Source organism: Ylistrum balloti, unplaced genomic scaffold (genome assembly GCF_031769215.1).
Source record: "Ylistrum balloti isolate Yb309-2 unplaced genomic scaffold, AGI_CSIRO_Ybal_v1 Utg370242, whole genome shotgun sequence".
Lineage (NCBI taxonomy): Eukaryota > Metazoa > Mollusca > Bivalvia > Pectinida > Pectinidae > Ylistrum > Ylistrum balloti.
The window spans coordinates 557,740-582,743 of record NW_026782196.1 but is presented as its reverse complement, the minus strand read 5'-3'; the positions used below and the strand labels follow the sequence as shown (position 1 = coordinate 582,743).

General features: G+C 35.7%; 3 protein-coding genes across 3 annotated transcripts; 1 reads left to right on the top strand and 2 right to left on the bottom strand.

Moving 5' to 3' along the window:
- Positions 1 to 1,096: 1,096 nt before the first annotated feature.
- On the top strand, positions 1,097 to 2,266 carry LOC132552282 (post-GPI attachment to proteins factor 4-like). Its single transcript, XM_060216445.1, has one exon. The coding sequence runs from the start codon at positions 1,097 to 1,099 to the stop codon at positions 2,264 to 2,266; it is 1,170 nt and encodes a 389-aa protein (XP_060072428.1).
- Positions 2,267 to 9,748: 7,482 nt separating this feature from the next.
- On the bottom strand, positions 9,749 to 21,790 carry LOC132552234 (glycosyl hydrolase YngK-like). Its single transcript, XM_060216383.1, has 4 exons — positions 19,823 to 21,790; positions 12,840 to 12,888; positions 12,366 to 12,429; positions 9,749 to 11,429 (listed from the first exon to the last, which is right to left on the bottom strand). The coding sequence occupies exons 2-4, from the start codon at positions 12,867 to 12,869 to the stop codon at positions 10,030 to 10,032; spliced, it is 1,494 nt and encodes a 497-aa protein (XP_060072366.1). The 5' UTR covers positions 12,870 to 12,888; positions 19,823 to 21,790; the 3' UTR covers positions 9,749 to 10,029.
- A 327-nt stretch (positions 21,791 to 22,117) lies between these two features.
- On the bottom strand, positions 22,118 to 24,795 carry LOC132552300 (Rieske domain-containing protein-like). Its single transcript, XM_060216461.1, has 3 exons — positions 24,660 to 24,795; positions 23,218 to 23,403; positions 22,118 to 22,522 (listed from the first exon to the last, which is right to left on the bottom strand). The coding sequence occupies exons 1-3, from the start codon at positions 24,706 to 24,708 to the stop codon at positions 22,293 to 22,295; spliced, it is 465 nt and encodes a 154-aa protein (XP_060072444.1). The 5' UTR covers positions 24,709 to 24,795; the 3' UTR covers positions 22,118 to 22,292.
- Between the last annotated feature and the right edge of the window lie 209 nt (positions 24,796 to 25,004).

Genomic DNA, 25,004 nt, shown 5'->3' with positions numbered 1-25,004 from the left:
GATACAGATATGGATTGTCATTAATAAATCAGACTTGTTCACTAGAGATACAGATATAGACTCATTAATAAATCAGACTTGTTCACTAGAGATATAGATATAATAAATCAGACTATAGTCATTAATAAATCAGACTTGTTCACTAGAGATACAGATATAGACTCATTAATAAATCAGACTTGTTCACTAGAGATACAGATATAGACTGTCATTAATAAATCAGACTTGTTCACTAGAGATACAGATATAGACTGTCATTAATAAATCAGACTTGTTCACTAGAGATACAGATATGGATTGTCATTAATAAATCAGACTTGTTCACTAGAGATACAGATATAGACTGTCATTAATAAATCAGACTTGTTCACTAGAGATACAGATATGGATTGTCATTAATAAATCAGACTTGTTCACTAGAGATACAGATATGGATTGTCATTAATAAATCAGACTTGTTCACTAGAGATACAGATATGGATTGTCATTAATAAATCAGACTTGTTCACTGGAGATACAGATATGGATTGTCATTAATAAATCAGACTTGTTCACTAGAGATACAGATATAGACTGTGATTAATAAATCAGACTTGTTCGCTAGAGATATAGATATGGATTGTCATTAATAAATCAGACTTGTTCACTAGAGATACAGATATAGACTCATTAATAAATCAGACTTGTTCACTAGAGATACAGATATAGACTGTCATTAATAAATCAGACTTGTTCGCTAGAGATACAGATATAGACTGTCATTAATAAATCAGACTTGTTCGCTAGAGATACAGATATGACTTCTATTTCATATCACGATTTCAATACAATCCTTTAAATTGGTTTGAATTTTTTTTTTTTTTTCAGGAAAGAAATAATAATCGTGAATGGAATTTTATCCATTGAAGTTCCCTCACTCATTCCAGGATTCCAGGACACGTTATCATTATATTTATTATCATAGTAGATGTGCGATGTTACTAAGATCACAATCTTCCTAAAACCGTTCGGGAGTATAACAGATCGATTCCGTCACGTTTGACAATCCATGTAAGTGACAAGGGATAACAAAGACAACGGTGATACGTGTTCGGCCATGTTACTACCGCAGAAGGGGATCGGATTTTCAGTCGTTTTGTTTCTACTGACAGTACTGCTTGTAGCACTCGTGTGTAAAGATATCCCATTATCTCCATTGTTTCGACTGTTTCATCGTGACAACGACATACTGTTTAAACAAGCATCAGAATCTAACAACTTGAGACTTCAGAAAGCAACACGATACTTTAAATCAAAGAAACCTGCCGAATCATTGGAGTTTTATAACAGAGAGTTGAAAGGTCAACTGGACATTGCTATTGCCATAGTTACTGTCAAACGGGAGACCGAAAAGAATCTTACTCTGGGGTACCTGGTACAAACAGCAGCAGCACTGGATAAAATTGTGAAAAGTCAGACCACATTCTTGAATATTCAGTTATTTCTTTGTAATACTGACACCACAGATTCAGATCATACCGAGGCAGAATTCATGTCGTTATACATTCCGATGGTTACAAAAAGCAGTCACCAATCAAATAAACGCAATAAACAAACAGACGTGCGTAGAAAGGAAGCAAGAGATTATATATATTGTTTAGTTCAAGCTAGATCAATGGCACCAAAGTATGTATTGATGGTGGAAGACGACTCCATACCAACCGAAAATTTTCTTGATGTTATTCAACATTCCTTGCAACAAATAGGTAATCGTAAGTTTGCCTACTTAAAACTGTTTTATCCTCTGAAGTGGCAAGGATTTGCATTTGAAATCTCACGACTTTTAGAGCTGTTGTGTTTCGGAGCCATAGGAGGATCCATCTCCCTGGTATTTCATTATTTTTGTCTTCTAAACAGACGAAGAAAATATTCACAAAATGTTCAGTTTACTTTAGGTTTGTTGTTGACTATTGTTGTGGTTCATCTGATTGGACGACAGAATATCATGACCTTGCGGACATTTTCGCGCGACCTTTACTCCCTAAAACCATCACCGGCATGCTGTACGCCTGCTATGTTATATCCAGCGGATACCATTAAAACACTTACAAACTTCCTCAATCAATCACAGAAACATCAAAGTCAAGTAAAAATTGACCTTCAAATCTACAATTTTACACAGATTTATAATTTGCCTGGTTATCAAATAGAACCAAACTTATTCCGACACGTTGGGATGGTTTCCTCTCTTTCATCTTTGACAAAAGATCCAGAAGGGTTTCTATGACAACTGATCAGCTGACAGACTGCCATTGTCATTGTTTTGTTGTTTCTATGACAGATTATCAACAGACTGTCATTGTTGTTGTTCTGCTGTTTCTATAACAGATTATCAACAGACTGTCATTGTTGTTGTTCCGTTGTTTCTATAATAGATTATCAACAGACAGACTGTCATTGTTGTTGTTCTGCTGTTTCTATAATAGATTATCAACAGACAGACTGTCATTGTTGTTGTTCTGCTGTTTCTATAATAGATTATCAACAGACAGACTGTCATTGTTGTTGTTCTGCTGTTTCTATAATAGATTATCAACAGACAGACTGTCATTGTTTTGTTGTTTCTATGACAGATTATCAACAGACAGACTGTCATTGTTGTTGTTCCGTTGTTTCTATAATAGATTATCAACAGACAGACTGTCATTGTTGTTGTTCCGCTGTTTCTATAATAGATTATCAACAGACTGTCATTGTTGTTGTTCCGTTGTTTCTATAATAGATCATCAACAGACAGACTGTCATTGTTGTTGTTCCGTTGTTTCTATAATAGATTATCAACAGACTGTCATTGTCGTTGTTCTGCTGTTTCTATAATAGATTATCAACAGACTGTCATTGTTGTTGTTCCGTTGTTTCTATGATAGATCATCAACAGACAGACTGTCATTGTTGTTGTTCTGCTGTTTCTATGATAGATCATCAACAGACAGACTGTCATTGTCGTTGTTCTGCTGTTTCTATGATAGATCATCAACAGACAGACTGTCATTGTTGTTGTTCCGTTGTTTCTATAATAGATTATCAACAGACTGTCATTGTCGTTGTTCTGCTGTTTCTATGATAGATCATCAACAGACAGACTGTCATTGTTGTTGTTCCGTTGTTTCTATAATAGATTATCAACAGACAGACTGTCATTGTCGTTGTTCTGCTGTTTCTATGATAGATCATCAACAGACAGACTGTCATTGTTGTTGTTCTGCTGTTTCTATAATAGATTATCAACAGACAGACTGTCATTGTCGTTGTTCCGCTGTTTCTATAATAGATCATCAACAGACAGACTGTCATTGTCGTTGTTCCGCTGTTTCTATAATAGATTATCAACAGACAGACTGTCATTGTTGTTGTTCTGCTGTTTCTATGATAGATCATCAACAGACAGACTGTCATTGTTGTTGTTCCGCTGTTTCTATGATAGATCATCAACAGACAGACTGTCATTGTTGTTGTTCCGTTGTTTCTATAATAGATTATCAACAGACAGACTGTCATCGTCGTTGTTCTGCTGTTTCTATAACAGATTATCAACAGACTGTCATTGTCGTTGTTCCGCTGTTTCTATGACAGATTATCAACAGACTGTCATTGTCGTTGTTCTGCTGTTTCTATAATAGATTATCAACAGACTGTCATTGTCGTTGTTCTGCTGTTTCTATTACAGATTATCAACAGACTGTCATTGTCGTTGTTCTGCTGTTTCTATAACAGATTATCAACAGACTGTCATTGTCGTTGTTCCGCTGTTTCTATGATAGATCATCAACAGACAGACTGTCATTGTTGTTGTTCCGTTGTTTCTATAATAGATTATCAACAGACAGACTGTCATCGTCGTTGTTCTGCTGTTTCTATAACAGATTATCAACAGACTGTCATTGTCGTTGTTCCGCTGTTTCTATGATAGATCATCAACAGACAGACTGTCATTGTCGTTGTTCCGCTGTTTCTATAATAGATTATCAACAGACAGACTGTCATTGTCGTTGTTCTGCTGTTTCTATGACAGATTATCAACAGACTGTCATTGTCGTTGTTCTGCTGTTTCTATAACAGATTATCAACAGACTGTCATTGTCGTTGTTCCGCTGTTTCTATGATAGATCATCAACAGACAGACTGTCATTGTTGTTGTTCCGTTGTTTCTATAATAGATTATCAACAGACAGACTGTCATTGTCGTTGTTCCGTTGTTTCTATAATAGATTATCAACAGACAGACTGTCATTGTCGTTGTTCCGCTGTTTCTATAATAGATTATCAACAGACTGTCATTGTCGTTGTTCTGCTGTTTCTATAACAGATTATCAACAGACTGTCATTGTCGTTATTCCGCTGTTTCTATAATAGATTATCAACAGACTGTCATTGTCGTTGTTCTGCTGTTTCTATGATAGATCATCAACAGACAGACTGTCATTGTTGTTGTTCTGCTGTTTCTATAATAGATTATCAACAGACAGACTGTCATTGTCGTTGTTCCGCTGTTTCTATAATAGATCATCAACAGACAGACTGTCATTGTCGTTGTTCCGCTGTTTCTATAATAGATTATCAACAGACAGACTGTCATTGTTGTTGTTCTGCTGTTTCTATGATAGATCATCAACAGACAGACTGTCATTGTTGTTGTTCCGCTGTTTCTATGATAGATCATCAACAGACAGACTGTCATTGTTGTTGTTCCGTTGTTTCTATAATAGATTATCAACAGACAGACTGTCATTGTCGTTGTTCTGCTGTTTCTATAACAGATTATCAACAGACTGTCATTGTCGTTGTTCCGCTGTTTCTATGACAGATTATCAACAGACTGTCATTGTCGTTGTTCTGCTGTTTCTATAATAGATTATCAACAGACTGTCATTGTCGTTGTTCTGCTGTTTCTATGACAGATTATCAACAGACTGTCATTGTCGTTGTTCTGCTGTTTCTATAACAGATTATCAACAGACTGTCATTGTCGTTGTTCCGCTGTTTCTATGATAGATCATCAACAGACAGACTGTCATTGTTGTTGTTCCGTTGTTTCTATAATAGATTATCAACAGACAGACTGTCATCGTCGTTGTTCTGCTGTTTCTATAACAGATTATCAACAGACTGTCATTGTCGTTGTTCCGCTGTTTCTATGATAGATCATCAACAGACAGACTGTCATTGTTGTTGTTCCGTTGTTTCTATAATAGATTATCAACAGACAGACTGTCATTGTCGTTGTTCTGCTGTTTCTATGACAGATTATCAACAGACTGTCATTGTCGTTGTTCTGCTGTTTCTATAACAGATTATCAACAGACTGTCATTGTCGTTGTTCCGCTGTTTCTATGATAGATCATCAACAGACAGACTGTCATTGTTGTTGTTCCGTTGTTTCTATAATAGATTATCAACAGACAGACTGTCATTGTCGTTGTTCCGTTGTTTCTATAATAGATTATCAACAGACAGACTGTCATTGTCGTTGTTCCGCTGTTTCTATAATAGATTATCAACAGACTGTCATCGTCGTTGTTCTGCTGTTTCTATAACAGATTATCAACAGACTGTCATTGTCGTTATTCCGCTGTTTCTATAATAGATTATCAACAGACTGTCATCGTCGTTGTTCTGCTGTTTCTATAACAGATTATCAACAGACTGTCATTGTTGTTGTTCTGCTGTTTCTATGACAGATTATCAACAGACTGTCATTGTCGTTGTTCCGCTGTTTCTATGATAGATCATCAACAGACAGACTGTCATTGTCGTTGTTCCGTTGTTTCTATAATAGATTATCAACAGACTGTCATTGTTGTTGTTCCGTTGTTTCTATAATAGATTATCAACAGACAGACTGTCATTGTCGTTGTTCCGTTGTTTCTATAATAGATTATCAAAAGACAGACTGTCATTGTCGTTGTTCCGCTGTTTCTATAATAGATTATCAACAGACTGTCATCGTCGTTGTTCTGCTGTTTCTATAACAGATTATCAACAGACTGTCATTGTCGTTATTCCGCTGTTTCTATGATAGATCATCAACAGACAGACTGTCATTGTCGTTGTTCTGCTGTTTCTATAACAGATTATCAACAGACTGTCATTGTCGTTGTTCTGCTGTTTCTATAACAGATTATCAACAGACTGTCATTGTCGTTGTTCCGCTGTTTCTATGATAGATCATCAACAGACAGACTGTCATTGTCGTTGTTCCGCTGTTTCTATGATAGATCATCAACAGACAGACTGTCATTGTCGTTGTTCTGCTGTTTCTATAACAGATTATCAACAGACTGTCATTGTCGTTGTTCCGCTGTTTCTATGATAGATCATCAACAGACAGACTGTCATTGTCGTTGTTCTGCTGTTTCTATAACAGATTATCAACAGACTGTCATTGTCGTTGTTCCGCTGTTTCTATGATAGATCATCAACAGACAGACTGTCATTGTCGTTGTTCTGCTGTTTCTATAACAGATTATCAACAGACTGTCATTGTCGTTGTTCCGCTGTTTCTATGATAGATCATCAACAGACAGACTGTCATTGTCGTTGTTCTGCTGTTTCTATAACAGATTATCAACAGACTGTCATTGTCGTTGTTCCGCTGTTTCTATGATAGATCATCAACAGACAGACTGTCATTGTTGTTGTTCCGCTGTTTCTATGATAGATTATCAACAGACTGTCATTGTTGTTGTTCTGCTGTTTCTATAATAGATTATCAACAGACAGACTGTCATTGTCGTTGTTCCGCTGTTTCTATGATAGATTATCAACAGACTGTCATTGTTGTTGTTCTGCTGTTTCTATAATAGATCATCAACAGACAGACTGTCATTGTCGTTGTTCCGTTGTTTCTATAATAGATTATCAACAGACAGACTGTCATTGTCGTTGTTCCGCTGTTTCTATGATAGATTATCAACAGACTGTCATTGTTGTTGTTCTGCTGTTTCTATAATAGATCATCAACAGACAGACTGTCATTGTCGTTGTTCTGCTGTTTCTATAATAGATCATCAACAGACAGACTGTCATTGTTGTTGTTCCGTTGTTTCTATAATAGATTATCAACAGACAGACTGTCATTGTCGTTGTTCCGCTGTTTCTATGATAGATCATCAACAGACTGTCATCGTCGTTGTTCCGCTGTTTCTATAACAGATTATCAACAGACTGTCATTGTCGTTGTTCCGCTGTTTCTATAATAGATTATCAACAGACAGACTGTCATTGTTGTTGTTCCGTTGTTTCTATAACAGATTATCAACAGACTGTCATTGTTGTTGTTCCGTTGTTTCTATAATAGATTATCAACAGACTGTCATTGTCGTTGTTCCGTTGTTTCTATAACAGATTATCAACAGACTGTCATTGTCGTTGTTCCGCTGTTTCTATGATAGATCATCAACAGACAGACTGTCATTGTCGTTGTCCCTATGTTTCTATAATAGATTATCAACAGACAGACTGTCATTGTCGTTGTTCTGTTGTTTCTATGACAGATTATCAACAGACTGTCATTGTCGTTGTTCCGCTGTTTCTATGATAGATCATCAACAGACAGACTGTCATTGTCGTTATTCCGTTGTTTCTATAACAGATTATCAACAGACTGTCATTGTCGTTGTTCCGCTGTTTCTATAATAGATTATCAACAGACAGACTGTCATTGTCGTTATTCCGTTGTTTCTATAACAGATTATCAACAGACTGTCATTGTCGTTGTTCCGCTGTTTCTATGATAGATCATCAACAGACAGACTGTCATTGTCGTTGTTCTGCTGTTTCTATAATAGATTATCAACAGACAGACTGTCATTGTCGTTATTCCGTTGTTTCTATAACAGATTATCAACAGACTGTCATTGTCGTTGTTCCGTTGTTTCTATAATAGATTATCAACAGACAGACTGTCATTGTTGTTGTTCTGCTGTTTCTATGACAGTTGATCAGCTGAAAGACTGAAACAATGGCACGGCTGACGGAAGTTCACAGGGGTCTGGCCATTGCTATGATTATGCAAGGTCAAAGGCAAATACAGGTTGCCAGACATTTCAGTGTCCATATTTACACTATAGAACATCTTGTTAGACGTCTAATGGAAACTGGGCGGGTTGCTAACAGACCAAGGTCTGGGCGTTCGCGAGTGACGTCACAACGTTCTCACTATCAACAATAACCAACCACTGAACTGGCCGCCATACCGCCCCGACCTATCCCCCTGTCAAGCACATGTGGGACCAGCTGGATAGACAGGTTCAACGACGCCAGTCTCTCTGTTACTCTGGCCCAACTGAGAGCAGCCCTCTCTTGAAAGAATGGTTTAACATCCCAATGAGGAGGATAAACTCTCTCATGAACTCAATGCATAAGAGAATCAGGGCTGTGCAGATAGCGAACGGGGAACATGCCCGGTATTGACGAGCCAGCTCCCAAAATAAGTCAATTTCGATTTCAGATTACAGAGTTCTCTTTCAATTCCCTTCAATTACTCAGTTACAAATACTTTATACATTATGCCTAGAATCAACTTCTACCCTGCGTATCTTTATCCCGTGAGTATATGTAATATATGAACTTCATAAAATGTAGTGTATACTTCATAAGATGTGATATATACTTCATAAGATGTGATATATACTTCATTATATGTGATATGTACTTCATAAGATGTAGTATATACTTCATAAGATGTGATATATACTTCATTAGATGTGATATATACTTCATTAGATGTGATATATACTTCATAAGATGTAGTATATACTTCATAAGACGTGATATATACTTCATAAGATGTAGTATATACTTCATAAGATGTATATATACTTCATAAGATGTAGTATATACTTCATAAGATGTGATATATACTTCATTAGATGTGATATATACTTTATTAGATGTGATATATACACCATTAGATATATATGCTTTATTAGATGTATATATACATCAATGAAGATATCATATATAACTTCATTAGATATAGTATATACTTCATTAGATGTGATATATACACCATAAGATATATATACTAATGATAAGATATATACTTCATGAAGATGTGATATATACTTCATTAGATGTAGTATATACTTCATTAGATGTATATATACTTCATAAGATGTTGTTCCTCGTAAGAAATCATAAATACCATTTAATTATTTTTCTTTGATGGGGAACTTATTATTTAAATTTAATATATTTATATTTGATGGATTAAATCGTCTTCATTTCTCCCTGAAGAATGTTAATTTTTCATTAAAGTAAACAAACTTGTGATTTCCTACACATAATAAGCAAACATGGAAGTGAAATCACCCAAGCTTGAATAAGTGCTACAAAAAAACTTAAGAATAATATCGAGGTGACATGCAATATTGATATTTGCATGGCACTATGGGAAACGTAGATCGCGTTTACTAACCATTGCTGTTATAAAAGTCCATTTAATACATCCATACAATTTCTAACGGCATCAGATAGCAACATACGCAAAGAATGTAAATACAATCTCATAAGTCATGTTATGACATTTATGATTCGTATAAATGAACCATCTTCCACTGAAGCGCAATGTTGTTAAAACTCCACGACGACCTAGACAGTTCAAATGGCATATTTCAACAGAGCTAAGTAAGTGTAACAAAGAATGAAGTCAAGTGTAGATTTCCGGTTCTAAATGTAACACAAAAATGAAAGTTATTTGCACATGTCCTTTTCCAGTTTAATTCTTTTATTAATTCAACTTAGTTTATCAAACAAAGTTACACAAAATTTTCAATAATTGGTCACACATAAATAAATCAAAAGTTTACTTCAAGCTGTAGTGTGCCCACTCATGATACGTTATTAGAAACGTACTGTCAAAGGAATAGTTAATATGTTCACAGTACAAACGGTACCACCGTTGGAATGTGTCCAGGCAGTTGCCAAAGCAGATTTATACAGAAATAACAATAGTACAGCATCTAACTGTTTTATTACGAATATCGATGTTTATCCTACCACAACCGCTTCCCCTATGATGATTTTAACCGCCGTACTTTGCCCACCCAGTCTATCTACAGTACGCAAGGCATATGTCCCTTTCTCCAAGCGTTCTGCTGAATTAGAGTGCCTACTTAACAACTTTACCAGAAGCCAACCGTCCGCGTATGCCTTATATACGGCCCAGGATCGAATTGCTGGAGAACTGTCCGCCTTCCACGTGATAGACGTTCCATTCACCAAAACATTCCTTGGTGTTGGCAGTGTCCAAGTTTTATTTAGCCACGCCATTTCCGGCACAATGGCAGGGGAATTGTATATGTGTAATTTAAACATGTCGCTTATCCCATCTGTATTTCGTATGAAATATTTTGCACTGAAAAATATATTGCCAAGGCTAAGCTTTGATTTTCGATCCCGAGATTCTATGACTTGTCTTTCTATCTCAGTAATAGGCCACGACTTAACCACAATGGCTGCAGCGTAATTGCCGGTATAAATATGTCTTTGTTGTGGGTTCTGCTGAGTCCACCAATCCAGGAGGGCTGTGTAGCTCTGAGCTGGAGGATCTATCCGCCAGTACAGCTGTGGAGTAAAATAATCAACCCAACCGTTTTCTAGCCATTTTCGCGAATCTGCATAAATTTCTTCATATGCGTTTAAACCCACTACATGATTGGGGTGGCCTGGTTTCCAAATTCCGAAAGGGCTAATCCCAAACGCGACAAATGGTTTTCTAGATTTGATACCTGTCGAGATGTTTCTAACAAGCTTGTTGATATTATCTCTTCTCCAATCGGCAAGTGACATATTCCCCCCGTGAAGACGATATGTCTCGACGTCTGGGAAGTCTTGGCCTCCAACGGGATATGGATAAAAGTAGTCGTCCATATGTATGCCATCCACATCGTAACGTTCTAAAACGTCCATGAATATATTGAATGTAAAGTTCTGTACGTCAGGGTCGCCGGGATCCATCCACAGGTCTTTTCCATAAACATGGCATGCACTGCTGAAACGATGGGATATATGATTTGGCGCCAAATCTGTCTTTTTGGTACTTCCGGCACGTGCTCTGTAAGGATTAAACCATGCATGTAACTGCATATTTCTATCGTGGGCTTCGGCAATAGCGAATGCAAGCGGATCATACAGAGGACTTGGAGGCACACCCTGCTTGCCAGTAAGATATGCACTCCATGGTTCTAACTGAGAACTGTATAGTGCATCACCCGATGTTCGTATCTGCAAAATGACAGCATTAAAGTTCAATTCTTGCAATTTGTCAAACATTGTTACGAGTTCCTGTTTTTGCTGACTTGTTGAAAGATGAGACGTTGAAGGCCAGTCAATATTAGCTACGGTTGCTATCCATGCTCCTCTGAACTCGTGAACGGGCCAGTTATTGTCTGTAACAAAAGAATACTCTAACTGAAAAACGGCTTTAACGTAATGTCATTGTGTCCTATTGGCTTACTACTGTCGTATTAGTTTATCACACGAAGAACGACACAAGGAAACTCATTAGGAATTCTCTATACAATAACTTATATATAGTTTTTTCCAGGATTTGATTTTCCCCCTATTGCCCTCAATGATATAGGCCTGTAGAAGCGTTGACGAATCCTAGAAGGACAGTGAAGCCTGCTGCGTGATTCTGGTTTGACTATACTTTGTCTAATTATCAATTTGTATTAAAGCGTACTTTTCACTTGTGTTTTATGTGCAATCCTCATATTTCAATATAAACTCAAGTTCTCTGCTGCAAGAGTGTAAAGTTTATTTGTTCAATTTTTTCACTCATTTCTTCATTCATGGATTATGTCATGACACAGTTGAAAACAAAATGGTGACACTTTTATCGACTTCAGTGCTTGGAAGAGTAAAAGATATCTATTCACTTTTGTGTTTGTTGAAGAATTTGTCTGAGATCGCAAAACTGTATGAAAAATTCATAACGTCGCATAGATATCTTCAAGAGTGGTTGTCAACTTTGGATTTCGAAGATGATATAAATTAGAGTAAACTAATGCATTTCTGGTCATCTCTTTTCACTTTGGACCTACGCACAACATGCTCGAAATTAAAAAAGGACTCATCGGACATATCAGTTGTCGATTTTTCATACAACTCCAAAACATTTCAACTATCCCTGGTTTTGTCACACAAATGTACTGGTAAAACTTGCTTTTTAATATGGTTAATGATTACATATAACATGTTTTTTCTCCTCTAGTCATTCCATGTCGCTTTTTACGGTAGGCCCGAGAAAAAAATCGGACATGCATGGTTTCACTTCACCATTTGACTTCACGGTATCAGGATAAGATGAAAAGGTGACTTACCTTGACCAAGCACGTGCGTGTTCAATGCCATCATGCACACGAGCACCAAACTAATTGTATTTATCTGTTAAAACATAATATCAATTTGATAAACAATATAAAGAATGAATAGGTATTATTTTACAAGATGTGTATCACAATCGACTAAAAAACACCTTACTACATACAGCACAATACGATTTTCTTTCAATTTTCAAATAACATTTCCTGTGTATTCTGTTCCATAAATCTAGAAACAATGCTGAAACAGTTGGTACAAAACATGTATTAACCGTCCTTTAATGTCCACATGAGTAAATAGAATGTAAAGGAAATCAAAGCGATATATCAATTCATTTAAACTCAATTATTTTACTGCTTAAGACACACATCAGACTACAATATATGACCAAGAATGTTGTTGTGGGTAGGTTACTAACATGTAGAAGGGTTCAATCACGTTCGTTACTTAATGTTGTTGTGTATGATACTTACATGTGGATTTTCCATACTTAGAACTTCCATCGAGTGTCGTGTTCATAGTCTGCAACAGTGGTCAACAACAAAAGTGCTGTAATATGTTACATGATTTAATGCCTAGTTAGCTTTAATAGGATTGTTTTTATATTGTGAAAATATTTCAATTATGTCAACCTCTTCGTTATGGTGATAATGTAGATATATACTTAAAAAGGACAATACGAATATTATACTCATATACAATCAGACACAAAATAGTATCATCAAACCACGTTTCTTTGTGTTAGCTGATGTCGTTCTTAATGCACATATTTCAATTTTTCATAAGAGTATTTATCAAACTAACCGTGCATATTACATACAAAACACGGTCAGTCCACCAAGATAAGGCTTCATGTCACAAGTACATATCATACAGACTGAGCTCAGGTAAGTTTCTGTATACATTATATAATGTACGGCTAATGCATGCACTTACCTCTCCAAGCAAACTCGCCGAATTAGAAAGAAAATATTTCTTCGTACTAATATTAACAATACAATACAATTAAAGACCCTCTTGGAAGTTATGTTAACAACGTAATGATGTTCGAAGGGATTAAATACTTACGGTATTTAGTGGAATTCCCCAAACATCACATGTTAGGTGGATTCCACACACTACTAGTTAAGGGGGGCACTTCTTTCTAGTGCATGAATGATTTCTTCCTGTTATACGAGTTTTATCGTGTTACATACATAATGCTGTGTCAGTATAACCAGAGACGTATATATCACGTGATATATACGTCTCTGGTATAACTACTTGTGTAGCACATATATGATTGGTTTAGTCACTGGATCTGATCACAGTCAGGTTAAAACAGCCTATCAAACAGGAAACAAATATCATAATTCTCTCTGCTGCCTCTTACGGGTACCTGTGCTCCAGAGATCAGACGGAGAGAAGATAAAACATGATCCAACGGAAAGGAGTACTGCTCACACGAGAGGTGTCTGTCAATGGAACTTTGAAAGCATTTGATGTGAAATCTCCTCATAAATTATATGACTATGACCAATTTATTTGTTGTTTTTTAACTTGATTTGTAAGACATGATCCTTATTCATCAGGAAACACATCTACAACTTGTTTAATTTACAAGAACTTTATTGGTAATATTTCTTTTTCCATCTCGAAAAATTGCCCCAAAATAACCATAGAGAATACTCTATGCATCTGTGAAGTGTCTTCCTGCGAGCATTGAAGCTTGATAAGCGAGCAGCCGCAGACCAATATTGACACCCCTCCTTCAGGACGAATTTCTTATAATATCCGGTTTCCATGTCTTGCATTCTCGCTTCTAGGTTGATTTTCCTGACTGTATGTTACAATTGTTGGTCGCCAGTCATGTGAACCACATTGTCCAAGTTAGTGAAAGCCAATGGCTCATTTTGTCGTGTTAGGGTTAAGGTTGTAAATTATTTTTCAATTTTCAAACAGCTCCGAAATGATGCGGTCACTTTAATTCCATGTGTTTGTATATCGTTAATGAGAATTTAAAAGGCAAAAAAGACATGAGTAGTATATATGCTGTCAAATGTCGACGAAACCCCGTGTTGATTTACCCACTGCAACCCAATACTACGAATACAAAAGTCAACTAACCCAATACAACCCAATGCAAGTGTCATACTACCAAACACAACCCATTACAAGTGTTGTAACCCTAATCAGCTTGTCTGTAATGTCTGTAGTTTCAGCCTACTACTAGAACCGAATGTGGAGGATGGTTCTGTGACTTCCGCAAAATCCTTTATATTACATGAGAGAGGATATCTGTGGCTTGGCTCCCTGATCTTCGTCTTGACCTCTTGCCTGACCTGATTCATTTTCTCTAGAATATCAGATAGCACATCCCTCAAGACTCAATCAGCTGCTGGCGTTAATTTCCCGCAAACAACATCATCCTCGACAATTTTCTGTCTTAAAGAAATTATGTAAAAATGTCAATGCCTTGTTTACTCTTTCGACGCGCCTGCACTGACGACTTTATTCTTTCCAATGTACTGTCAAGGGGGTTAGTATGGAAAACATTTGCTTTCCAATCGATAGAAACGTTACGTGGTGTAAAGGTCCTTTCAACTCCACGATCAGGACATTGTGAAACATATTCTTATAGGTTGTAAGTAAAGTAAGAAGAGAAGTTCTGTATCACAAGCAATACCAGCACTCACCTTCATCAGACAAATAACCTTTGTGAAGTGATTCTTTGAGTTGGTAAGACAAGTTAAAACAGAAATTACTCCCCTTCATCAGACAAATGACCTTTATGAAACGATTCTTTGAGTTGTTAAGTAAAGTTAGAACAGAAACTACTCCCCTTCATCAGACAAATGACCTTTATGTAACGATTCTTTGAGTTGTCAAGTAAAGTTGGAACAGAAACTACTCCCCTTCATCGTTAATGACCTTTGTGAAGCATATTTGCACTGGTGTAAGCATTGTACGGGATAGTAATAAATCAACAGGATTTCGTCAGATTATTTTCTACCTTGGCATAAATAAGATTGTAGTAGAATCGAAAAGTCTTGTCGATTTATTGTGATGGATTTCTGGTCTAGATTTTGGAATGTTTCTACCATTACATGACAAATTATCATCATCATAATCATCATCATTATTATGTGCAATATAAAGCGAATGTTTGCTAGTCCACGAGTACAAGGACACTTAATTGTTCTTCGGTCCTGGCCCCAGAACTTTCCCCAACCCTGCCAGTTCCAGGGGATATTCAGAAGGGAAAATAAAAGGCAATGAAGGACAATCTCATCTGGTGTTTTTGCTATTTTGTTGTTCTAGTGAACCTGCTGTACTTTAGCTGTCTGCAGTTGTTCTTGTGTACACTTGGAGTTTTCTTCCAGGAACTCGCTAAGGTAGACAGCATATTGATAGATTGTCGTCACAACTAGATCCGGGACATCTTTAACGTACGATTCAAAGAGAATTGGCCGTCTGATCACCGGTTCTTTGAACAGCTGATTGGTGAATACATCTGGGCCTCCTAGTAGGGTAGAAAATAAGTGCCTTCAGATACTTGTACCTATCTTTCTACCTGTCAATTTCACATCCGATGGAAATCAAAATGTATTAATAGTTCAAACATATTTAGAATTTTCAAAGAACAGTATGGATAAATATAAAATGGAAATTCATAACATGTTTCTATGAGGGCTGGTTGATAAGTTGTGAGCCTTGTATTGAAGAAGTTCTGCAGGGATGTGTACCCGAAGACTGGTGTCATTTGGTTAGTTTATGTCGAAGAGGTAGCACTCTAAAGTAAATAAGGTAAGTGACTTTTGCAATATGGACAAAATAGTCGAAAGAGTAGTGATTCAATATTTGCATAAGAAACGTTTAGCACCTTAGAATATCCATACTGATATGGTAGAAACACTAGGGAATGTATTCATATGACACAGAAAAAATGTGGGTGGCGGAATTTTAGCGTGGCAGACAGAGACTGGGGTTGAGGCCCGTCACTGTTGCAACCCCGGAAATTGTCAATAAAGTCCATGATATTGTTATGGCTGAAAGGCGAGTTACAGAGAGATTAATATCCAGATTTCACAGGAAAGAGTACACTCCATTCTTATGGAAGATCTTGCTCTGAGAAAACTTTCAGCCCGTTGGGTATCAAGACTTCTGACAATCGATCAGAAGCACATCAGGCGGACTTTGTTGCGTGCTAATCTTTCTACAGAGTTTTGTGACTGGATGAACGTGGGTCCATCATTTCACCCCAGAAGCCAAACAACAGTCTAAACATTGGAAGTACCCTAGTTCACCACTGCCATTGAAGGGAAAGACTGTTCCGTCAGCTGGAAAGCTTATGGCTTCTGTTTTCTAGTATTCTGATGATAGGTTATCTGCAAAAGTGACAAATTATCAATGGCACATATCATGCATCACTTCTTAAGCAATTAAGAGAAACTCAAACGCCAAAGAAAACTCAGAGAAGGTGTGTTGTTCCACCAGGACAATGCCATTGTTAACAAGACTGTCATTGCCATGGCTGTCATTAATGATTTTGGCTTTGCATTAATTGAGCAGCCGCCTTATTCGCCACTCGCTCCATCAGATTTTCATATATTTCCATAATTGAAAAATGACATTTCCTGTACTCACTTTCCGTCAGATGATGACGTCATATATGCAGTGGAGGATTTTCTGAACGGTCGAGGAAAGGACTTCTTTGAAAGTGGTATTGAGGCCCTTAAACATTGGTGGCAAAAATGTATAAACAATGAAGGAGGTTATGTTGAGAATGCCTTTTTAAGCCTCATGATTTAATGGAATTTCCAATGACAACGTTGTATGTTAATGTATTTAGTCTTGTACTACTGCGATGTTATGTGTGGGATAGGACTTAAATAGGCTCTGCCTGATGTCCAGTCCCTGCGATGTTATGTGTGGGATAGGACTTAAATAGGCTCTGTCTGATGTCCAGTCCCTATGATGTTATGTGTGGGATAGGACTTAAATACACTCTGCCTGATGTCCAGTCCCTGCGATGTTATGTGTAAGAAAAGACTTAAATACACTCTGCCTGATGTCCAGTCCCTGCGATGTTATGTGTGGGATAGGACTTAAATAGGCTCTGTCTGATGTCCAGTCCCTGTGATGTTATGAGTGAGAGAAGACTTAAATACACTCTGCCTGATGTCCCGTCCCTGTGATGTTATTTGTGAGAAAAGACTTAAATAAACTCTGCCTGATGTTAAATCTTTTAGTCATATACGTGTCTATCAGTCTATAACATTGTTTGAAATTCAAAAACTTCACATTCTATTTTATCTGTCTCTCGGACAATAATTAAGATTGTTGTAACATAGTGGATCATCTTTCACAGAAAATTGTTTGACATTGATGTCAATGACACGGCATCATTAGGACAGTTTAACACTATCTAGACACCATTAAATCTGCAGGTACCACTATCTAGTCACCTTATTCTGGTGGAACCACTATCTACTCACCACTAATCTGGTGTTGCCACTAATTAGTCACCACTAATCTGGTGTTCCCACTATCTACTCACCACTAATCTGGTAGTATCACTATATCGTCACCACAAATCTGGTGTTGCCACTATTAAGTCACCACTAATCTGGTAGTATCACTATATCGTCACCACTAATCTGGTGTTGCCACTATTTAGTCACCACTAATTTGGTGTTGCCACTATTTAGTCACCACTAATCTGGTAGTATCACTATATCGTCACCACTAATCTGGTGTTGCCACTATCTAGTCATCACTAATCTAGAGTATCACTATATCATCACCACTAATCTGGTGTTGCCACTATTTAGTCATCACTAATCTGGTGTTGCCACTATATCGTCACCACTAATCTGGTGTTGCCACTATTTAGTCACCACTAATCTGGTGTTGCCACTATTTAGTCACCACTAATCTGGTGTTGCCATTATTTAGTTACCACTAATCTGGTAGTATCACTATATCGTCACCACTAATCTGGTGTTGCCACTATTTAGTCACCACTAATCTGGTGTTGCCACTATTCAGTCACCACTAATCTGGTGTTGCCACTATTTAGTCATCAGTAATCTGGTGTTCCCACTATCTACTCACCACTAATCTGGTAGTATCACTATATCGTCACCACTAATCTGGTGTTGCCACTATTAAGTCACCACTAATCTGGTGTTGCCACTATTTAGTCACCACTAATCTAGTGTTGCCACTATTTAGTCACCACTAATCTGGTGTTGCCACTATTTAGTCACCGCTAATCTGGTGTTGCCACTATTTAGTTACCACTAATCTGGTAGTATCACTATATCGTCACCACTAATCTGGTGTTGCCACTATTTAGTCACCACTAATCTGGTGTTGCCACTATTTAGTCATCAGTGATCTGGTGTTGCCACTATCTACTCACCACTAATCTGGTAGTATCACTATATCGTCACCACTAATCTGGTGTTGCCACTATTAAGTCACCACTAATCTGGTGTTGCCACTATTTAGTCACCACTAATCTAGTGTTGCCACTATTTACTCACCACTAATCTGGTGTTTCCACTATTTAGTCACCACTAATCTGGTGTTGCCACGATTTAGTCACCACTTATCTGGTAGTATCACTATATCGTCACCACTAATCTGGTGTTGCCAGTTTTCTGTCACCACTAATCTAATGGTTCAATGGTACATAACTTTATTTTTAATAAATTGTTGCAGTGTAATGAGTTTCAATCATAAAAATATGTCATTGTCCAGTTAAAACTATAATATGCTTTAATCTTCCATTCACAATTAAGTATAATATATAACACTAAGTATCATGAATATGACAAAAGTACTCCACAGACATAGACTTATACATTTTGTGTGGACTGACAGACTTGAATTTTTAGTAATTAATTTTTTTCTCCATGCTGTAAAAAATGGAGAACAATAGCTTATTATTTAGCAACAAAAAAATGTGGAAAGAAACATGTTCAATAGAATACTGAAGTGATCACATAACTTGAACCAAACTGAAGCCACACATTAAAGTGGGACAAAAATTAATACAGGACATTAAGGACTGAGGAAATATGATTCAATACAATACTAAAGGAACTGAGGAAAGACAAAATTTCAAACTCATAGCTATTACAAATCATCATCAAATGAACTTAGGAAAAGATGAAATTTAAACATTAAACTATAACAAGACACCATTAAAGGAACTGAGGTAACATGGGCAACACTAAAGAAATTGAGGAAAAGACTTGTAGCTCCTGAATATGAAGCATCACCAGAGAAACTGAAGAAAAGCTTAAATTCAAACTAGTAACTAACAGAAAACAACACTTAAGGAAATGAGTAAAAGACAAAAAGAAAGGAAAAGCAACATTTGAATGTGAACAAAGCAAAATGAACACCGGGAATTGAGGTGACAATAACACAAAACCAGAGGGTCCAATGGGTCTGCCTCACTCACCTGGTTTTTCCATTCTTTTCATTAATACCTGTACATAGAATAGGTCTAAATTCAATTTACTTAATCAACCTTAAAAACTAGCCACCTTTTAACATGCATGGCTTAAAATTAATACTTATTTTTGACTTATAGGTCTTTACAAGAAGACAAATTTGATTGTTTTGACCTTGAATATGGGTCAAGGCTTTTTTCCTTTTTATCAATCAGAAGAACATGATGGAGTACTTAAATAAATTTGACCCATGTGACAGAGTAAAAGTTCATGTTCATTTTCTTCTCACATACATGTTGGGCTATATCCAAGGAACCTATCCATAATATATCAGAATTCTAGGATTTTTAGCTAATCAGAAAAAGTGGTTTAAGTGAGACTGTAATTATGGGTCAGTTGTATTTATGTTTGCACACTTTGATGGGTTTTACTAACAATAACAAGACTTAAGAAAACACCAACCGAGGGAGAACACATGAAAGCAACACCGGGAAAGGAGAAGGTTTTAGTGTTTTGTGTATCACAAGGTTACTACAAAACTAAGCAAACACTCCATGTTACATGAAGACATGCTTGTTTGTATATCTCTGTTTTAACATAGAAAAGAAATTTTTGTCCGTCTTGAACATAATTGAGGCAACATACCATATATGTACTTTCAATACAAAGTTTAAATAACAAATCTGACTAAAAAGAAACTTTTCATTAGCTCAATACATTAAAAAATTATTATATATAATACAGCGAATATCTCATTACAATTCTAAACCAGTTGCTATTAACTTCAGAACATAGAAACAGTGTAACAGTTGCATAACACATGTAAAATAAAGTTTAAAAATCATTGTTACAACAAAAACTAACAAATGTATATTTCTTATTGAACATATGAAATCATAACATCATTTAATATTTATAGTACTTGACTCTGATCAGATTACTAAAAACCATCGCATAACACATTTACATATGGGAGATTACTGACTAGAAAATACCAAAATATTTTTCATTGAAATACAAATTTATTGATGCCATAACTTTCATATATGTACAGCAAATGACTAAGAAACAGTAGTTGATAGTTTTGTGTAAATGGATCTGGTTAAGAACAGAAATTTAGAGGAACATCATTACACTGCAATTTTCATTTTTATCACATCAAACATTTTAGGGATTAAATGCTCTTTATCGCCTAACTGCTTCAAATTTTCAGAATTAATACAAACTAACAAGATATGAAAAAATATATAAATTCTTTCAGTCTAAACAGTTCTACAAATGTACTTTCCATGATACCTTAATGACTTTTTTTAGGTTGAATGATTATAACAACAACGATTTCTTTTTTTATTCTTTTTTTTTTCTGCCAACAGCTATCCTGTCTTTGTATACATAACGGCCATCTTGTATCCTAACACAGTATCCAGCTCTTACCTTTGACATTTACATAGTAAAATAAATCTGTATGTGAAACTCATCATTTCAATTTTTCTAGGCATTATGAGAATCTATTTTCATATCCCTGAGAGATACTTCTAATGTTCTGTGTGAATCATTAAGAATAATTCAAGCATAACACTGGATTAAAACTGCATGCTGGGAAACAATGAATATTTAACCTCTTGTTAAATGATATGATTTTATAAATTCTTCTATTATACAATGACAAAAACAACACCATGTATATGTTTGTTATATCTAAACATTATATAAAAGTTGTATGCATTATAGACACCTGGATCAGATGTAAGAACATGAAATCATTAGAAATTTCTATTCCATAATTAAATAACATTTATTTGAATTAATCTGTCCTATATGCTAGACATAACAAAAAAGAACAAAAACAAAATCAACACAAATAACATCCATACCTCCCCCTATACAATACTCAGTACCACTTGTAATCAATTAACCTCAATTGATACTGCAAGTTCCCAAAATAGAAGGTAATTAACATAAAAAATGTTGACAAACAGATAAACAGTCTATAACAAACAATCTTAACATTGAGAAATTAAAACAATTTTATAACATTGAGTAATATTTAAACATTTTTTTAATCTTGAATAATATAAAAACAATTTTAATGTTAAGAAATTAAAACAATTTTAATGTTAAGAAATTAAAACAATTTTAATGTTAAGAAATTTAAACAATTTTAATGTTAAGAAATTAAAACAATCTTGATATTGAATGATACATCCTCAAATCAACATATTGTTTAAAAATTTCAATTAAACTTTAAAAAGTTTACAAATTAAAAGAAGTTAAGCATCTTCAAAAATGAACACATGCTATGACATAACAAATAATGAACAAGAACTGTAAAGGTGTTGCTATCTATATCAAAATATAACAATTTAATCATGAAAATATAAAGTAATTCAGTTTTAAAACAAAGAAATTGCCATTCAAACAGTAATATTAATGAAAAAAAAAGTTTAAATACTACTAAGTAAGTTAAAAATTGCAGAATCAAAAGTCATCTTCAGCAGTAAAATAACTGTCTGCAAATTTGTCAAATCCTATCGAAATTCTCCCATCTTGATCAACCCTTACTGGGTATACAGCTGTAGACAAGTCTCGCCCTCGAGGCATTGTTACCTTCCCTGTGGTGAGGTCAAACCTCCAACTGTGCCACGGACAGCGCACACACAAACCTCCTTCTGGCATCTCCTCAATATCACCCAAATGTAGGGGACCTCCTATAGAACAGAAACAGAACATGTATCTCATGAAGCCAGCTGTGGGAACTTAGTCATCTCATCATATTAGTATTCTTACCTCAGACAACAATTAATTTCCTTCTATGTTCTACCAAAGGGCAACGAAAAACAAAACATTTCAAAAGTTTGAAATGGAACTGAATGTTATATAAGTACCATTATGTAGATCTACTCAAGCTGAACCTAGAGTGAGCTAGAAAGTAACTCAGGATCAGCATTTCAGAGAGACATTTTCCTTTGAATGTCAACACCTTTATTGTATATTATGTACCCTACTGTAGAATTCTAAACTGATTTCCTTTTTTATGGTGGAATCAGCTTTAACAATATGAATGCACAAAAGATTTCCAAGAAAAAAAGTTCAACGGCATTTATCTTTGAGTAAACCCCAGCCTAACCCACAAACAAACCACCTTCTCCATTTTCACAAGATCATCCACTTCGAAATAGTAAGCTAATTGTGGTTCACAAAAAGCTCTCCTAAAACTTTATTATTAAACATTTACACTAAGGGAGATGAGTTTTTTGAGGACAGTAAATATGATTTTTCCAGTGAAGTACTCAATATTATCATTTGATAAAAACCTACTTCTTCACAGTGATAATAATTTATGTAATGATCACTTGCTAGACACTATACAACTTTATACATATAAAGCTGCTTTTATCAGTACCTGCATGAGGACATTTTTCATTAACAGCAAACACCTGCTCTCCATGTCTGAACAAGGCTATTTTCATCTTATTGCAGTCAACCAAGCTGCCTGTGCGACTGTTCTGATGAAGGAGGCTGTTCTTCGGAGGTACTGACACTGAAGATGTTTTGTATCTCTGACCAGGATCAGCCCAGTCAAATAGTTCTGAAATATACAGGTAAAGTTTATCAATCAAAGTAAAAACCCAAAGTCATTCATATATAAGAGTTTCCCAACAATATCTCAAGGTGAAGGTTCCATTTGTCTTACCTGCCTAAGATGCAACAGTTCAATATGTTGGGGAAAGATTGAATGACATGGATCTACTTTCAATATGATAAAGGTCAAATATGTTAAAATCTTCAAATAATGTCTTTTCAATAACATAAAAGCCAAAGGTACTGATGTTGGACTTGTAGTATGCTGGGTTGATATACCACCAAGGTACTTCAAATGAATGACCATGACCTATTTTCAAGGTTACATGGCATGGGTAAAATATGTTGAAATAGTAAAAAATAAAATTCCTCTCAATTACCAAAATACCCAAATACCAAAATAATGAAAGAATGATGGGCTATCATTTTGTTCCAATTAATGACCTTTACCTACTACCAAGGTCACAGTGCTATGCAGGGATCAAATAAGTAAAAAGTTCAAATGACTTCTTCACAATAACCCTAAGGTAATGGATCTGTAGCATGCTGAAATAATTGGCTGGAGTTTGTCAATTACTTTGAATAACAAAATGGATGTGTACATGTTTTGCCACAATACAATCTTTATGAGAATTAATGTTGAAATAATGTCTCAGTGTTTAGCAAACAAATATTTTCTTTTCCTTCATTATGGACGATGGTACAGTGAAAACGGATGCATGATAATCCAGTCTGAGGTCACCTGCAAAGTCTCAAGTGACCTATTCTTATTGTCATTTGTACATCATCATGTGTCGTGCATCCGTACACGATTTACATTTTTCACTTCACAGAAAACCTTGACATTTTAAAGGAATTTCCCTTGGTCAGAGATGCACAAAAGTTGGTAATCATATTATTCCATAGATATAGGGACAGGATCAAAATGATTGAAATTTCAAAAATCTTCTCAAGACCCAGGTAGTGTAAAATCAAATAATCTTCTTAAATGGAAAGTTCTTTAGGTGCTCTATCAAATTGTCCATTTTGTGATCCGGGGTCTCTCAATTCTGTCAAGAAGTGGGCGTAAAGTCTACTATAATTTTGAAGAAAAGAATATTTTTTCATACCCCAGGACGGTCTATCTAAAAAGCGTCAACGAGTTGACAGGTGACAAACAATGACCACCAGGATAAGGTAATTATTAAATCTCCATTTAAAAATAATCCAAAGCTGCCAGACGATCAAGGTGATATATAGGTATCTAGGGCGGGATCACTATACCTTTATATGTAACCTCCTTTACAGGAAAGAAGAGTTTGTGTTCCGTCATCTTCGTGGTTGAAAGAGATCATCATCAAAGTCATTAATCCAAAGATTCGGCTTCTCCAATTTCACCATTTTCTGTTTACAACTTGAGTGAGAGGTCAAGGTCTGATTACAAACAAAGCACGCACTGTAATTGTTTACACATATATCTAAATAAAACATTTAAAAGTACACGAAAAAAAGAATTCGAAGAAACAAACTAAATTTAACACTTGTATTGTCTTTCCAAACAAGAATATTGGGCACGTATAAATCCATATTCATCTTTTTAAAATTCTAGATCTACCATTGAGGTGTTTA

Bases quoted from the DNA above. Each gene is read 5' to 3' on its own strand.
- LOC132552234 (XM_060216383.1), bottom strand. From the start codon at position 12,869: ATGGAAGTTCTAAGTATGGAAAATCCACAT. The intron at 12,430-12,839 runs GTAAGTATCATA...ATGTTTTAACAG, and splicing joins TAAGTATGGAAAATCCACAT to ATAAATACAATTAGTTTGGT. The intron at 11,430-12,365 runs GTAAGTCACCTT...CTTTTGTTACAG, and splicing joins CACGCACGTGCTTGGTCAAG to ACAATAACTGGCCCGTTCAC.
- LOC132552300 (XM_060216461.1), bottom strand. From the start codon at position 24,708: ATGACGGAACACAAACTCTTCTTTCCTGTAAAGGAGGTTACATATAAA. The intron at 23,404-24,659 runs GTATAGTGATCC...TGTATATTTCAG, and splicing joins AAAGGAGGTTACATATAAAG to AACTATTTGACTGGGCTGAT. The intron at 22,523-23,217 runs GTACTGATAAAA...TCTGTTCTATAG, and splicing joins TGAAAAATGTCCTCATGCAG to GAGGTCCCCTACATTTGGGT.
- LOC132552282 (XM_060216445.1), top strand. From the start codon at position 1,097: ATGTTACTACCGCAGAAGGGGATCGGATTTTCAGTCGTTTTGTTTCTA.